General features: G+C 62.4%; 2 protein-coding genes across 2 annotated transcripts in view; both read left to right on the top strand.

Annotated features, from left to right (window-relative positions):
* RNF213 (ring finger protein 213) overlaps positions 1-1,263 on the top strand; it is a 45,675-nt gene extending 44,412 nt beyond the window's left edge. The window contains exons 65-66 of the mRNA XM_058817130.1: positions 37-215; positions 724-1,263. Coding sequence (XP_058673113.1) covers positions 37-215; positions 724-877 — 333 coding nt within the window. The 3' untranslated portion in view covers positions 878-1,263. The remainder of the gene's footprint in view (positions 1-36; positions 216-723) is intronic.
* A 624-nt stretch (positions 1,264-1,887) lies between these two features.
* On the top strand, positions 1,888-10,460 carry ENDOV (endonuclease V). Its single transcript, XM_058817369.1, has 8 exons — positions 1,888-2,086; positions 2,250-2,384; positions 2,717-2,756; positions 2,843-2,955; positions 3,057-3,125; positions 3,676-3,804; positions 7,452-7,537; positions 7,989-10,460. The coding sequence occupies exons 2-8, from the start codon at positions 2,271-2,273 to the stop codon at positions 8,014-8,016; spliced, it is 579 nt and encodes a 192-aa protein (XP_058673352.1). The 5' UTR covers positions 1,888-2,086; positions 2,250-2,270; the 3' UTR covers positions 8,017-10,460.
* The last annotated feature ends 5,784 nt before the right edge of the window (positions 10,461-16,244 follow it).

Below are 16,244 nucleotides of genomic sequence, written 5' to 3'. Positions count from 1 at the left end.
GCCTTTGGGTTTTTCCTCCCCTCGCTGCATTTTTAGGATCCTTTTGCAGATGTCAGTCCAGACTACAAAGAAGAGCTCACCCCAGAGCTTGCCAAGCTCCTGCACACATTCCTGGTGCACAGCAGGCTGGAAACCTTCCTGCAGGAGCTCCATGAAATGATCATCCTGAAGCTGAGACGTGCCCAAGCTGTGCAGGAATTCAAACCCACCTGGAGGTAGGAGTTGCACACCCAAAGCCACCACAGTTGTTGTTAAGTGAAGCTTCTCTCCCTCTGAGCATGCACACAGTGGGAACACTCCCTTGGCACATGCATGGCCTGGGGGGACACAGCCCAGGCAGCAGCATTTGGAATATCCACAGCCTTTTCTGGCAGGTGTCACTTCCATCTCACACAGGCTCTCTTGGGGACGCTGCTGGCCAGGGCACAAACATCAGCACTTCTGCAGGCACTTGGATAAAATAATAACAGAATCACAAACTCATTAAGGCTGGAAACCTCCATGATGACCAAGGCCAGCCTCCAGGGATAGGCACAGCTCTGCCCTGCAGCCTGCCCTCGCTGGGCTCTGTGCCTCCACCTGGCTGTTTAACCCTTCTCACTACACATACAGACCTGTTCACTTATGGATATTGAGTATTTTGGGTGGGTGCACTGCACTCATACTGTGGAACTTGTGGGATTTTTCTTTTAGCTGTTAATGCCATTCTGCTCTGTCTTCCAGCCTGAAGGAATCACTCTTGCCTTACCTTGATGACAAAGACTCTGAGTTAGCTCTGGAGCTGGAAGACACATTCCCAGATGAGATTCTCCTGTCTCATGCTGCTGGTACCTGGAAAGCAGCTGCTGCCTTCAAGAGGGAGCACAGGGACAGTTAGGACAGAGCCCTGCCAGGGACTGCCACAACACTGTCAGGGCTTCTGCCACTCTGGGCATTTGTGTGGGGCTTGTTGGTTGTTCTTTGGGTTTGGGGTTGTTGTTGGTTTTACACCTGATGTGAAGAGTGGCCGTGGAGGAGGGTGAAATAGACCCAGCAGCTCCAGAGCCACTGGAGGAACATGAAGGATTTTTTTACAAGCCATGGTGCCGTCGTGCCGGGGCAGGGTTGGTGTTTTCCTGCCTGCCTTTCTGCGCTGGCTGCAGAAGCGGCGCCTGCCGGGCGCCCCCGCGCAGGGAGCCCCGAGGGCCGCGGCTCCTTCGCTGCCTTCGGCCCGGCCTGGCCGGCTTCTCCCCCTCCCTTTAAATAAACTTATTCAGCTCCCGCGCCTGCTCCCGGCTCCTTTCCGCGGCGGGGCCGGGGATCGGGAACGGGATCGGAGCCGGGATCGGTGCCGCCCGCCCGGAACGGCCGCGCCCGGCCGCGCTTTCCGGGGAGCGGCGGCGCTGCGGGACGGGCGGGCCCGGCGCCGCCATGGCCGCGTCCCCCGCCCAGCGGCGCCGCTGGGAGCGGTAACGGGGCAGGGGCTGGGAGCGGTAACGGGGCAGGGGCCGGGAGCGGTAACGGGGCTGGGGCCGGGAACGGTAACGGGGCTGCGTCCGGGGCTGGGGCTGGGAGCGGTAACGGGGGTCCCGCTGGGACGGTCCCCGGGGACCGCCCGGCGGCGCCGCTGGGAGCGGTAGCCGGGCTAGGGCAGTAATGGGGCTGGGGCCGGGAGCGGTAACCGCGGTCGGGCTGGGACGGATCCCGGGGACCGCCCGGCGGCGCCTCTTGAGAGCGGTAACGGGGCTCGGGCTGGGAGCGGTAACGGGGCTCGGGGCTGCCCGGCCCCGCGTCCCCACAAGGCACGGGCACCCTCGGCATGACCCGCCGGTGCTCCGGCCCCGGTTGGGGTTTGCGGCTCCGCGGGGAGGGAACGGGGCGCGGTCCGGGCCGGGGCTCGGGGAGCGGCCCGCTGTGATCGCGGCCGGCCCGCAGGGAGCAGGCCCGGCTGAGGGCCAGCGTGCTGGAGGAGGACACGGAGCCCTGGCAGAAGGAGCCGCAGTTCGCGGGGCTGCTCAGAGTGGGAGGCGTGGATCTGTCCTACAGCAAGGGGGACGAGAGCCGTGCCTGCGCCTCCCTGGTCGTGCTCAGCTACCCGGACCTGCAGGTACCGCCCGGCACGGGGTCTGGCGAGGAATGCTCACTGAGAGGCTGGGCAGGCCCTGGCACAGGGGCACAGAGCAGCCCCTGGATCCCTGGCAGTGTCCCAGGCCAGGCTGGACACGGCTGGAGCAGCCTGGCGCAGTGGAAGGTGTCCGTGCCTGCCCCAGGTGCTGTACCAGGACTGCCGCATGGTGCCCGTCACCGCCCCGTACGTGGCCGGGTTCCTCGCCTTCCGAGAGGTGCCTGTCCTGGTGGAAGCCGTGCAGAGACTTCAGCGGGAGGAGCCCCAGCTCCAGCCTCAGGTGTGCTGTGCTTCCCTTGTCCCGAGCTGGGCTGCAGAGTCCCAGGGAAGGTGGTCTCCCTCCGGAGCCTGAGCTGCTGGGACAGGAGGGGCACGGACAGAGCTGTGCTGGAGCATCCATTCCCTTTCCTTGGGGAGCTGGGAGCAGCCAGGCCTCCTTTGGGAACCCATGGTGTGTGCAGGGCATTGCCAGTCCCACGCTGCCGCTGCTTCAGGGACAGGCAGTCAGGAGGAGCCTTACAGGGAGAATTGAGGAACCAAGAGAGATTCCTCCTTGCTCCTTGGAGTGCTCTCAGTGCCCAGGCAATAACATTTCTGCTTTGGCTTTTTCAGGTGCTTCTGGTGGATGGGAATGGCCTGCTCCATCCCAGAGGTAGGCTGTTCCTGCAGAGCCCTGTGCTGCTCCTTGGCGTTCCTGTTCCGTGGTGTCCCGCAGCTACAGCGGCTCCTTGTTGGCAGAGTTTGGCATAGCCTGTCACCTCGGAGTCCTGACAGACCTGCCGTGCATCGGCGTGGCCAAGAACCTCCTGCACGTGGATGGCTTGGTCAGGGATGAGCTGCACAAGGAGCAGGTTAGGCCAGGCTGGGGTTTGTTTTTTCACATCCCAGGGGAATTTGGGCAGCCACCTACAATGATGTGCTAATGAGCTGATGCGTGTGTGTTTATCCCCAGGTTCGTTCCCTGCAGAGGTCAGGAGAAGCATTCCCACTGACAGGCACCTCGGGGAAGGTCCTGGGCATGGTAAACTCTCAATTGGCCCCTTGTCCCTCTCCACGGTGGGGCTGTCTCAGTGATGCCCTGCAGCTGTGAACAGGTGACCAGTGGCACTGCTGGCCCCTTCCTGAGAGCTCAGGTGGCTGCAGGGAGCTGCAGCTCAGGTGCTGGGAGCATTGCCGTCCGTGGCTGTGGCACTGAGGTGCTCCAGCAGCCTGGATGGTGAGCTGCAGCCTGGGAGAGGTGCCAGTTCCCTGGCAGCTCCCGGGGACCGGGCTGGGAGCGGCTGATTCAGAGCAGAGCAGGAACAGGCAGCTGGGAGACTCTTCCTGTGGGTGCTGTCAGCCTGGGCTGGCACAGCTCCTGCATCCCAGAGCAGCCTCGGGTGTCTGGGGAAGGGACACGGGGACAGACAGGAGACACTGGGATGGGGAAGGTGTTTGGGAAGGCTGGGAGCTGCCAACTCAGAGCCACCACCCCACCCCAGGGCTCTGGCTGGCTCCTAACTCACTGCCCCTGTGTGTGTGTGTTCAAACGAGCCTCTCCAGTGCCTCATCTCTCCTTTCTGGCTGCCCAGGTGCTGCGGAGCCACAGCAACAGCTCCAGGCCCCTGTATGTGTCCGTGGGGCACCGGGTGAGCCTGGGCACGGCCGTGTCCCTGGTCAGGGCCTGCTGCCGCTTCCGCATCCCGGAGCCCATCCGGCAGGTACGGCACCCCTGGGGCAGGGGGGCACCCCTGGGGCAGGTACGGCGCCCCTGGGGCAGGGGGGGCACCCCTGGGGCAGGTACGGCGCCCCTGGGGCAGGGGGGGCACCCCTGGGGCGGGTACAGCACCCCTGGGGCAGGGGGGCACCCCGGGGCAGGTACAGCACCCCTGGGGCGGGTACAGCACCCCTGGGGCAGGTACAGCACCCCTGGGGCAGGTACAGCACCCCTGGGGCAGGGTGGGCACCCCTGGGGCAGGTACAGCACCCCTGGAGCAGGGTGGGCAGCCCTGGGGCAGGTACAGCCCCCCTGGGGCAGGTACAGCGCCCCTGGGGCAGGGGGGGCACCCCTGGGGCGGGTACAGCACCCCTGGGGCAGGGGGGGCACCCCTGGGGCAGGTACAGCACCCCTGGGGCAGTGTTTGCCGAGTCCTGGGCTGCTCAGAGCCTCAGCCTGCCCCTCCTGTGCTGGGCAGTTCCCCAGCCCCTGGTGCTGCCCACTGATCCTCCCAGGCCCGTTCCCCTGAGCAGTGCCCAGCAGCATTGCCAGCCCTGCCTGCAGTGCCAGCCTGCTGTCAGTCCCCAGGAGCTAGCAGTGCGGCTTTCCCGGGCCCTTGGAGCCCAGCACGGCCGCAGTGCTGCCCCTCTGGGCCTCTCCCGCTGCCGCACGGAGCCGGCAGCCAGCAGGTGACAGCACTGCATCGCTGTCACCGGCTGCAGCTGCCACCGCGGCTCCGCCTTGGCGGGTTTGAAATCGCAGCACAACTCGGGGAAAGGCTCTGGAGGAGCTCAAAGCCTCTGGGACTTCTGGCCTGGCCTTCCCTTCTGCCCGAGGTCACTCTGCTGTTGGTGGCTCCAGAGCCAGGAGTGACCCCGGGGTGTCCCTGTCCCTAACGCTGCCCTGGGACAGCCCCTTGGCATCGCTGCTGTGCCAGGCTGGGGGATCAGGGGTGTGCCCACCTGAGCAGCCCCCGGGGCAGTGCTGGGTGACCCTGCTGCTCCAGAGCTGCAGCGTTGCCTGGAACTGAGATCTGCTCGCAAACTACCCCAAAATCTGAACTCCTTGGAGCACAGCAAGCCTGGGGTGTCCAAGCAGAGCTGCAGTTCCCAGTCCCAGCCCCAGTACCTGCCAGACTGGGGGAGGCTGCTGGAGCTCCTTATGTAACCTGCTCCAGCCAGGACAGATGCCTCTGCAGAGCTCGAGCCAGCTCTGCAGTCTGTGTTCAAAGGGAAGGAGAAGCATTCCCTTTGGAAACAGAAAGGTGCCTTGGAGCTTTTCATCACCCTCATTTCGCTTCCAGCCATCTCCAGGATTTGCTCATGTTCGGAGACTCTTCCAGTTCCCTGTGACCTTTTTCTTGGAGTGATGGAATGAATTATGATCACTTTTCTTACAGAGGGATGAGAAATCCAACAGAGGAGTGTGTTTACTCTAGAGAGATGGCAGGAGATGAGGACACTTAAACCTTTCCATGGGACTTGTCCCTGCTCTGCTTCCTCTGTGTGGTGACTGCCACAGCTCTTGGCAAGGCAGGGCTGACAGCCTCAGCTCCTGAGCACCTGCAGCTGGGGTTAGGATGTAGGAGGCTGTGGAGAATCCTGCCATGGCCTTTTTGCCATGGTACATGTCCAGAAACTGCAGACCTGATAGGAGAAGTGCTTACAGTGTCAGGAAAGACCTGTGGATCACCAGGTCCTGCTCTGGAAGTTCTGGCAGGCCTGGAAATGAAGTGGTTTGTGAGAGCTCAGCTTTGCACAGCTCCTGGGGTTTGTGTGAGGGCAGCATGTGCAGTGCAGCTGCTGTGGCAGCTCGGGCTCCTGCTCCAGGGGATGTGGTGCTTCCCAGGAATGCACATTGCCCAGGCAGGGAGCAGCAGGGTTCCATTTGCATTCAGCCCACAGCGTGGCTGTGGTGCAGATGAGAGGAGTGAGATCTCGCAGGAAGCAGGGGGATGAGCTGCCCTTGTCACCTGCAATCAGTATTTACATCCCACTCAGTCCTTGTTCCACGTGCCAGGCCCAGGCAGCAGAGCTGTGCTCCTGGTGAGGCCCTGCAGGGAGCCCCCAGTGCAGCCCAGCACAGCCTGAGGGGCCCTGGAGCAGCCCCAGGCCCTGCTGAGAGAGCTGCCCTTGCTCCTGGCACAGGTCAGAGCCCTCCCTGGTGCACCCTGCTCATTCCCAGGTCCCTGTGCCCACCCTCCAGCTGCCAGGGCTTGCACCAGGAGCCTGCTCTGCTCTCTCTGGGTCAGGTTCTGCCCAGCCTCTTGCTCACTTGCTGCTTCCTTCAGCTGCCCCTGGGTGCCCAGTGGGTTGGGCTGGCTCAGGAGGGGCTGCTGACACAGCCTGAGGGTGCTCCAGCCCAGCAGGAAGGGCAGGACTGCTGCTCACCCTCTGTGAAATGCTGAGCACTCGCCCTCAGAAGAGTGAGACAAGGCAGCAGCCTCTCTGGGACTGGACAGCAGTCACTGCTGTCTCTGGGGGCACCCTCAGGAGAATGAGACAGGGCACCAGCTCTCCTCTGGCACTGGACAGCAGTCACTGCTGTCTCTGGGGGCACCCCTTCCAAGCCTGCTGTGCCCAGGGACCTCCCTGGCCCCTCAGGGAACAGGCAAAGCAGCATTTCCACAGGCAGCACTGATCCCCTCTGAAAATAGCCCAGATCTGTGAGGATTATTGCTGGGCAGTGATCCATCTTATTGATTAGCCCGTGGTTAATCAGCACCTTAAGCTGACTCCAGTGCTGTGCTGGGAGTGAGCCGTGCCTGGGAACTGCCACCTCATCAAGCACTAGCTGATGTTCTCAGCACAATGTGCTTGGGGATTTTCTTCCCTAGAAGAATAGTTGGTGGCTGTGGCTGCTCCTTGCTGTGCCCGTGGGGACCATTGAGCAGCCTCCTTGCCTGGTTATAAAATCCATCACGTAATCGCTTATCCTGAAGAGTGATCAAAGTTATTTGTCAGTTTGGTTATGAAACTGTCCAATTATAGAGAGGAGGGAAAAAAATCTCCCAAACAAACCACCCCTTATGTAACTCTCTCCTCCTCAGCTGGCAGGAGGCTCTGCAGTTGTGGAGCAGGTTCCAGCAGCAGGCACAGCCTCCACCAAGGCCTGGGGGCTGCAGGAGAGGCTCCTGGGCAGCAGCACGGGGTGGAGAGCAGCAGAGCTTCAAGGACAGTCCCCAGGGATGTGTTAACCCAATTTCTGAGCTCGTCACCAGACACTGTGAAGCTTTTCCAGCTGGGAAGGTCACATCCTGCTTTGTAGGTGGGGAGAGACACTCTCCTTTGAGGTGGGCACAGCAGCTGCTCGGAAACGGCACAGGAGTTTCTAAAAGAGGAAAAACTTTGAAGGACTGTAAAAATCAACTGCCACTCCTCAAGGTTGTGCAGGAGCCCGGGATGTGTTTGTGGTGGCATCAAGGGTCTGCTGCTGGTATCGTGCAGCACTGGAGGGCTGAGCAAGCACCTCAGGCTGGGGGCAGGAACACCCAGTGAGTGCCCAGCAGCACTTCCTGACAGCTCTGGGTGTGCCTGGTGCTCTCCTTGGTGTGTTCCTGGTGGGATGTGCTGACAGCAGGGTGGATGGGCACACTGGGGTTACAGCCAGGCTGCTCAGCCCATGCCCACTCCTTCTCCTGTTCTGTTCCAGGCTGACATCAGGTCCAGGGAGTACCTGCGGAGGCAGCCCTGTGCTCCCGTGGAGGGGCTGCAGGCCGTGCCTGCCAGCCCTCAGAGGTGGGTGTGTGGGCAGAGGGCACCTGCTGTGCCATGAGCTGCACTAATGGCATTAAGGGTCCAGGCAGGGTAACGGGGTGAGCTCATGGGGAGGTGAGGACATGTGCAGCCTGCAGGAGGTGATTCCTGCTCCCTGTGGCCACGCTGCCTCACACGCTGTCCTGAGCTGGCAAGGGCAGCAGGGATTTGCTCTTTTTTCAGCAAAGCCCTAACGCCCACAGGTGTGACCTGAGGGGGACAGAAATACCTGCAGGGAGCTGCTTTTGGCCCCAGGCCTTGGGGAGGGTCAGAGTCCTCCTCTCTTACATAAGGTGGGGCACTGGGTGTCAGTTCAGGGCTAAATCTGCCCCTGGGTTGCAGGAGCTCAACTCACCAAGTGCCAGTTGTTTGTGCCTGTTGGCTTCTACTTTTTGTAAAACTGCTTCCTATTTTCTCATTTGTGTCCCTGCAGCAAAAAGGAGGCTGAATCAGAGGATTAGCCTGGTGCCAGAAGAAAGTGCAGAGCTTCTCTTCACGGGGTCCTGTCCTGCACAAGGCTGGGTCCTGCTGGGTCAGGAGCCCAATGCCACCCTGGGGACAGCTGTGCCAGGCTGTGTCCCGCAGCACAGCACCAGCCACTGCTCGGGGAGAGTCCTTGCAGTGAATTTCTCAGGGTTCCTTTTCCAATACTGTTAAAGTCTTTGTGTAAGCAAAGCTCACGTGAGAGTTTGCAGCACCTCACTGGAGTCCTTGTGCGGCTGCAGGGCTGATTTACAGAGGTGCTGAGGCACTGCAGAGGCAGCCCGTGTGTGCCAGCACACCTCTGTGGCTCTCTGAGAGCCCTCCCTTCCCTCTGCTTTTGGAGCAGTTCCCCTGTCCCTGCAGCCTGGGCTCTCCATTCCCCCTGCACATCCCTGGGGAGCAGCAGCCCCACTTGCAGCTCTCCTGGAGGAAGGATCATCTCAGGGGAAAGGATGAAGGAACCCTCTCCCTCCCAGGGGCGTGGGGAGTCATTCCTGGCACACAGAGAGCTCCAGGTGCCCAAATCCCAGCCTGGAGACCTGGCCCAGCCCTAGCTCAGCCTGAGGAGCAGAGCCCAGAGCATCTGTGCCCAAATCATCCTCAACCCTGGTCCATCCTGCAGGACCAAAGCTGCTCCCAAGGTGTGGGGTCCTGGCTGGGGCTGGCAGGTGGTTCCTGAGTGTTCTGAGGAGCAGCAGGAGCAGAAGGTGCTCTGGGAGATCCTGGTGTGGCTGTGAAGATTCCAGCCTGAAGAAGAACACGGCAGCTTTCCTGTGGGTGGGGAGGGGCCCTGTGGGCTGTTTCACCTCCATTTTCCATAACTTTGTTGTACAACTTTTGTTCTTTTCTGTCTTGGAGCTGCTCTGGGTGGGGAGGACGAAGCCCAGCCCGTTGTGCCTCTGCTCTGTTGGGTCTGAACCAGGTGGGGAAAGGGGGGAAGTGACAAATCCTGGGGCCATCAGGGCAGGGCTGGGGCTGTCCTGGCACTGCTGGGGACAGGGGACACAGGGACAGCCATGTCCCCTCCTTGCAAGGACACAGGACCTCCTCTGCCATGGCCTGAGGGAGCAGGGTGGGACAGAGCCACCGGCAGCAGGGATCAGTTCATTCCTCATTCCAGCCCCACGCAGACAGTGACTTCTCTGGCCATGGTCACAGATTCAGGCCCCAGTGACAGGGTGGGCAGGGGACAGCTCCTCCCCAGAGCTCATGGCAGAACACCAGGGAATCACCTGGGTTTCTGATTTCGCCTGTGCTGAGAGGGTCATCCCTGGCCCATCCCAAATTCTGGGTGACACCATTGGTTCAGCCCAGGTGTGCTGAATGGGGCTCCTCATTGTGGGTGCAGTTTAACCCCAGGTGTGCTGAATGGGGCTCCTCATTGTGGGTGCAGTTTAACCCCAGGTGTGCTGAATGGGGCTCCTCATTGTGGGTGCAGTTTAACCCCAGGTGTGCTGAATGGGGCTCCTCATTGTGGGTGCAGTTTAACCCCAGGTGTGCTGAATGGGGCTCCTCATTTGGCTCTGAGGGGAGCAGCTCCTCCAGGCTGGCCCTGGCAGAGCAGAGGAACCTTCAAAGTGTGGGACTGTGGCTCCTCCCGCCCTGGTGAGTGTCTGGCTTTCATCTCATGTTTAATGTCTGTGGTTTTAATCCCTGATCCATTGGTGACATTTTTCTGTGTTTCTGGTTGGTATTTGACAATGGGAGCTTTGGGGTGGGTTGGTCAGGGGAGGCTCTGCAGCCAGAGCTGTGGTTTGGGTGGAAGCTGGAGGAATCCACCCCAGCTCAGACAGGAGCATGGGGCTGTGGCTGCTCAGGGTCTGTCTCTGGGTGCCCCTGTTGGGATCTGGGTGTTTGGATCCATGGAGGGTCCGTGTGCTCAGCCTGTGAGGGATTCAGGGCTGGGGACTCTGCTGTCCTCGGCTGGCCTGAGTCCCCCCAGCTGCCTCTGCCCGTGAGTGAGGGAAAATCAGGTGAAAAAATAAAAAACAACAGCATAAAAACCAGCTCTGCATCACTGCCCCGGCTTCCCTCTGCGTGAGGCCCTGAACTCCTCCCGAGCCCAGGTGAGCTCAGGTGACTCTGGATGAGTCACCTGGCGAGGGGATGGTGCTGCAGTGCCCTGGCAGCCCTGTGAGCCCTGCTGGGGCTCTGTGCTGTGCCTTTGGGCTGTGGGGTGCTCTCCCAGCTGCCCAAACGTGGCAGTTCAGCCCTTCCTAAAGGAAGGGACTAATCTCTGTGTTTGGTGTCTGCTTGTGGCTCTTTGGACACAATAAGGGATTAACTTGGTCTTTATCTAATTGGTTTATAACCCTGGGAAGGGAAAATCGCTTTGTAATGCTCGAAACCTCTTAACAGAAACTCAGAGACTGGAGCTTGAGTGTCCTTCGAAATAAACTCATAGATGGCTTGTCTTTTTTAACTCTCTGTTTGCTGGGAATTGGCTTTTCTGGGTGTACCTTGTTGGAATCAGAGAATGGTTGTTGCTGACTGGTTGTGAATCCTCCAGTTATCCAGGGGGGTTTCTCTCACCATTTCCACCTGGGGCTGGCTGGGGAGGAGCTGTGGGGCTGGGGCAGGGATGGGGCTGCCCAGGGACGGCTCCTGGGTGACAAATGGGGCAGAATTGCTTTGGGCTTGGGTTCCTGTTCCTGAATTCAGCAGGTGCTGAACGGCTCTGCTGCAGATTCTCTGGATCTGTTCCCCCTGTTGTGTCCTGGAGAGCAGGAAGGAGGATCCCTGCGCCTGCCTTGTTTATCCTGGTCCCAGGAGAGGGAGAGGAGCTGCTCTAGGATGCAGTTCTGTTTGTTCCCTGCTTTCTGAGGCGGCCTGGCTGAGCAGCTCCGTGCCAGGTGCCTGAGGCTGGGTGGGATGAGCTCCCACCTCCGTGTCTGGAGCCTGTGGCAGTGTAGGTGCTGCCTGTGCAGTCTGAGCTCCTGTGACTCAGGGTTTGTATTTTGGGACGCTCCTGGTGAGCACGGGGGAAGCGTTTCACTGGGATTTCCCCCCTCCCTGCCCCCCGTTCCCTTTGGCTTGGTTGGGAAGGTTCAGGAGGGGCTCTTTCCCTCCTGGCTCCCCAAACCAGGTCCAGCTGCAGCTCTGGGTGCTCGCCCTGGCTGTGGAGCTGGGCCCAGCAGCTGAGCCCCTCTCTCCCCCCATTCCCGGAGCCTTTGGTGTTTGTGGGGCTGGCAGGGACAGCTGTGTCCTCTGGACCTCGGAGCATTCCCAGCTTTGGGCTCTACATGGGCGTTTTTAGTGCTGCTGCCTCCCTCCCGTGGCAGCTGAGGCCTCTTGGATGTGGTGGCTCCTGGGCAGAGCCGGGTGTGCAGAGGGAGCTGGGGAACGTCATCGCTCCCTTGCAGGGCTTTTGGTTCCTTTTTTTTGTCCTTTTTTTTTTTAATATTCCCCCTTCTTTTGTCCTATAAATAGTTCTCCCCCCAACTGCTCTTCTCGTTGTTGGTGTTGGTTGATCCTCCCTGATCCTCTCACCAGCGCCCCGCCAGCCCCCCCCCCCCGGCTTTATTTTAAGGCCCCATTAATTAAAAGCAAATGAGTGGAATTTCTCTTGACAAGCAAATTAATAGCAAATGAGATGATTATGAGCTGTGTCATTAGGGTGATGGAGCAGCTTGTGCAGGGCTCAGCCCCAAGCAAGGCAGCAAATCCGAGGGGTAACAGATCTCCCCTGTTGGGGGCTGGAAACTGCTCCCTTCCCTTCCCTTTGGTAGCCCAGGAGCCGCTGATGCTGAGCAGAACCCTGAGACCCCTCAAACAGCTGTCAGACCCCCCTGGCTCCTTCCCCTGTCCCTGTGTCTGTCCCTGAGCCACCCCTTCCCTGTTCCCTGCTTGGCCCCGAGAGCAGGGTCAGCCCCCAGGCCCCGTGGAGAGAAAGGGAGACGCTCTGTGTCATGTGCGGCTGAATAAAACATCTCCAGTTGCTATGCCAAGATCCTCTTTGCTTCCTGCGCTATGCTAGCAGCAATTCAGACTGCTGCGCTCCGAGAGCTCTGGGTGCGCTGGACTGCCCGCGGCTCCACCGTGGGGCCGGGGCTGTGTTCGGGGGCTCGGTTCGTGGGGCTGTGCTCCGAGCCCACAGCTCCATCTCGGGGCCGGGGCTGTGTTCGGGGGCTCGGTTCGCGGGGTTCGGTTCGTGGGGCTGTGCTCCGAGCCCACAGCTCCATCTCGGGGCCGGGGCTGTGTTCGGGGGCTCGGTTCGTGGGGCTGTGCTCCGAGCCCACAGCTCCATCTCGGGGCCGGGGCTGTGTTCGGGGGCTCGGTTCGCGGGGCTGCGCTCCGAGATCCTGCTGGGATGCGAGAGCCCCCCGGGCTGCCCGTAGCTCCATCTCGGAGCCAGGGTTGTGCCCGCAGCTCCAGCCCGGGGCTGGGGCTCTCTCGGTTCGTGGCGCTGTGCTCCGAGCCCGCAGCTCCATCTCGGAGCCAGGGCTCGGTTCGTGGGGCTCTCTCCGTTCGTGGGGCCCCGGCATCGCCCGCTCCCCGTGGGAGGCTCCACCGGCGGCTCCCGGCTCGTGTTGTGGCTGGAGCCGCGTGTCTGGCGAGGGAGCAGCTCCCGCCTGTGCGGGGAGGAGGAGGAGGCGATCAGCCGGGCCGGGGATGGAGGGACAGCCCGCGGGAAGGGAGGAGAGGGGAGGTGCCACAGCCGGCTCTGCCCCCGTGCATCGCCTCAGGGACAAATATCCGCCGTTTTCCCGAGGAGCAGCGCTGCCTGCTCTAAAATCCCCAGCGATCCTTGGGAGGGTGTTTGGAGTCTGCGATAAATCTGGCGGCTTTGTAACTTGCCGGAGGGATGGTGGGCAGCGCCGTGATTAAAGCGCTCTGATTAACACACAAACCTTGTTTGTAATGAGTGGGATTGGGAGGGTGTGGAAATCCAGCTGGCGTGTAATGAGGTTACTCCAACAAATTACTCGGATATCAATTACTCCGCTAGGTAAATGTCACCTGCCTTCTCTTTGTTTGCGGTAAACTGGGATCCAATTAGCTCGATGTGGCTCTTGCTCGTGCCTGAACTGCCGAGGCAGGGCAGGGCTGCAGCCAGGCTCTGCCTCACCCGAGGGGCACCACCGGGCCCGGGGACATCCCCGTCCCTTGGGGACATCCCCGTCCCTTGGGAACAGCATCCCAGCCCCTCCTGGCACCACCTCTGAGCCGAGCTCCCTCCAAAGCCCCCTGGTCAGGCAGGTGTGTGCGGTCCCCCCGAGCCTCCTCACTTCAGGTAGATAAATTCCACTTTGCTGCAAAGAGGCTCCTTTCCTTTTCCTCTTGGGCTCTGCCAAATGCACCGGGAGGGAGCAGCTCCCGAGGCCGGGTTGGAAAGGGCAGCAGAGCTGCAGCGGGAGCTGCATCCCAAATCCAGCATCGGTGCCCGAAACCTCCCGAGAGGGGAGGCTTTGGGGGGCTGGAGAGGTGTGAGCAGGGGGTGGGCACCAGCACTGGGGGCAGGAGGGGGTTTGTGGGCTGCTCCAGGGCTCTCCATCCCTCTTGCCCTGGGATTGTGCTGTCATTCCCAGCTTCCACAAGCACCAATCCAGCAGCCCTGCTCGCCCCTCCGGGCTGCTCCTGGGCTCTCCATCCCTCCGGAGCTCTCCATCCCTCCTGCCCCGGCTGCCCCCGGCCCGGGGCTGCCCTGGGCACCTCGCCCCGCAGCCCTGGCAGGGTGAGCGATGCTCCAAAGCGCTGCAGGCCATCGCTGACCTCATTTGAGCAGCGCCGTGGGGTTTGGCATCTGTTGCTGGCAAGGAGGCAAGTGGGGGCCTGGGGACCCCCCAGATGTGCTGCCCTGGTACCCGCAGTCCTGGGGAGCGCCGAGGGCGCCAGGGTGGGCTCTGACATCGCTGCACCACCCTCTCCTCCCGTGTGCCCCCTCCTGTGCTCGCTCTGCTCCACAAATGCTAATTAATCTCCATAATTAGTTTGATGCTGCATCTATTTTTAATCAGCTTTGGAAGACAGTCTGCCTCTGCTCCGTGCACACCCACGGGCTGTCCCAGGGCGGAGCGGGGCTGGCTGGGGACCCTCCGGTGGGACACGGGCCGTTATTCCCCTCTGCGGCCCCAGGATGGGCTCGGGACCCCTCACGGGACCCCCAGCCGGAGGGGGACCCGCCCAGAGCTCCTCGGCGGAGTCTGAGATCCCAGCGCCTCCATAATCCGCCGGGATGGATGGGAAGGATGGAGGCAGCGGCTGCCAAGGTGACGTGTGACAGCAGCTGGAAAATCGCGGGAGGAGGAGCCGGGGAACGGCTGGGACAAGAATCCGAGAAGGCAGAGCCGGGGGCAGCCCCGCGTTCCTGCGCTGGGCACGGATGGGGTGCCCGGTGCCCGCCCGGCTGGGGGAGCAGCACCGTGGGCAGGCTGCAGGCTGTGCCCAGCAGCGCCGGCTCCGGGATTGCCGGTTCCGTGCGGCCCCGGCCGGTTCTGGCCGTGATCCCCGGAGGGAGGGGGGCTCCGCGCTGGCCGGGGTGCCCACGGCAGCGCCTCGGCTGTAGGAACCGGGGCTGTGCCAGCCGAGGCTCCCGAGTGACATTTGAGGGCCGCGGTCGCAGCCCGTGACTCACGGCCGTGACCGGAACGCTCTGTCGGCCTTGACTCGGTGCCCGGGGCCGCGTCCAGCTGCCCGCGGTGCCCCGGGCTCGGCCCTGGCACGGCTCGGCCCTGTTCCCCCGCCCTCTCACACAGGGATCCGTCCCATCCTCATCTTCATCCTCGCCGAGCCGGGATGTCCCCAGCCCTGCCCGGCTGCAGCGTTCGCTGCCCGCCTCCCTGCCCTCCTCCTCCTCCCGTGCCAGCCTGAGGGCGGCTCTTGGAGCCCCTCGGTGTCCCTGGGGAGCCTCGGGTGCTCTCTGGACCCTCCCGGTGGTGCCCAGAGCCGGCTGGGGGAGCTCAGGCTGGAGCTGCTGCGAGCCCCAGGGCCGGGATCCCCCTGGGATGCTGCTGCTCCCCGCTCCGTGCTGGGGATGAGGGGATGTAGAACCTCTCATGGGTTCCATGCTGGGGATGAGGGGATGTAGAACCCCCCATCAGCTCCGTGCTGGGGATGAGGGGATGTAGAACCCCCCATCAGCTCCGTGCTGGGGATGAGGGGATGTAGAACCCCCCATCAGCTCTGTGCTAGGGAGGGGGGATGTAGAACCTCTCATGGGTTCCATGCTGGGGATGAGGGGATGTAGAACCCCCATCAGCTCCGCTGGGGAGAAGGGGATGTCGTGCCCCTCCCAGCTCCGTGCTGGGGAGGAGAGGATCTCCATCCCCCCGAGCCCCGCTGGGAGCGCAGGCACAGCGCTTTCTGCAGCCGCGTGCCCGCCGTTGCTGTGGTTTCCCCGGCCCCGCCGTGCCCGTGCGGGGAGCGGAGCCCCCCTGGCTGTCGGGGCTGTCCCTCGTTCCCTGCCTCATGCATTTTTAATCCGGGGCTCCCGCAGCCATGTGCTCCCGCAGCCGCCGCGCCGTGACGCGTTCCCTGCTAATTAATCCGACACCGGCATCGATGAAGCGCCAGGCCCGCCGCGGGCTGCGCGGTGGTGGTGGGGATGCTGGTGATGGTGGTGATGATGCTGTGGGACGCTGCCGGTCCCGCTGCCGCAGGCAGCTCCGCTCGCAGGCGGCCCCGGGCGCTCCCGTGCTCGCAGGGAGGGGGAAAGGCCGTTCCAGGACACGCCGGCTCCGTTTTTCGGGGGTGTTTCGCTGTAAAACACTGAGTATTTCAGTTTTGCTCTCCCCATCACGTCCTGCTACCCCTGGGAGCCCCAGAGGAGCTGCGAGAGCAGAGGAGGATGCAGGATGGAGGGAGCCCGGCCCGGCGCTCCCTGCCGTGTGCCTGCAGAGCAGCCGGATCAGAGCTGGAAATCCCAGCTGCTCCTGCCCTTGAGGACCGGCCCTGGCCCCCGGCGGCCTTTGTGAGCCATCTCCCGGCTCCTGGGCCTGTCCTCACGCAGCCCAAGATCCCCATCTGCTCTGAGAGCTGCTGGATTTAGTGCTCGGGGCGGGCAGCGCTCCCTGCTCCGTCACCGCAGAGCTGCTGCCACCAAACCCGAGCCGCGCTCCCGGTGCTGCGGGACTGCCAGGACGGTGTGAGACTGATGGGCCGGGCTGCTCCTCACGCTGCCAGGATCCTCCTTCCCTCCTTCCCTCCCTCCCGCAGGAGCTGGCACCGCTGGGGCCGTGCCTGGAGCTGCGGCAGGGACAGGGATGGC

Source organism: Ammospiza caudacuta, chromosome 19 (genome assembly GCF_027887145.1).
Source record: "Ammospiza caudacuta isolate bAmmCau1 chromosome 19, bAmmCau1.pri, whole genome shotgun sequence".
Classification (NCBI taxonomy): domain Eukaryota; kingdom Metazoa; phylum Chordata; class Aves; order Passeriformes; family Passerellidae; genus Ammospiza; species Ammospiza caudacuta.
This window is presented reverse-complemented; position numbering and strand designations above follow the sequence as displayed.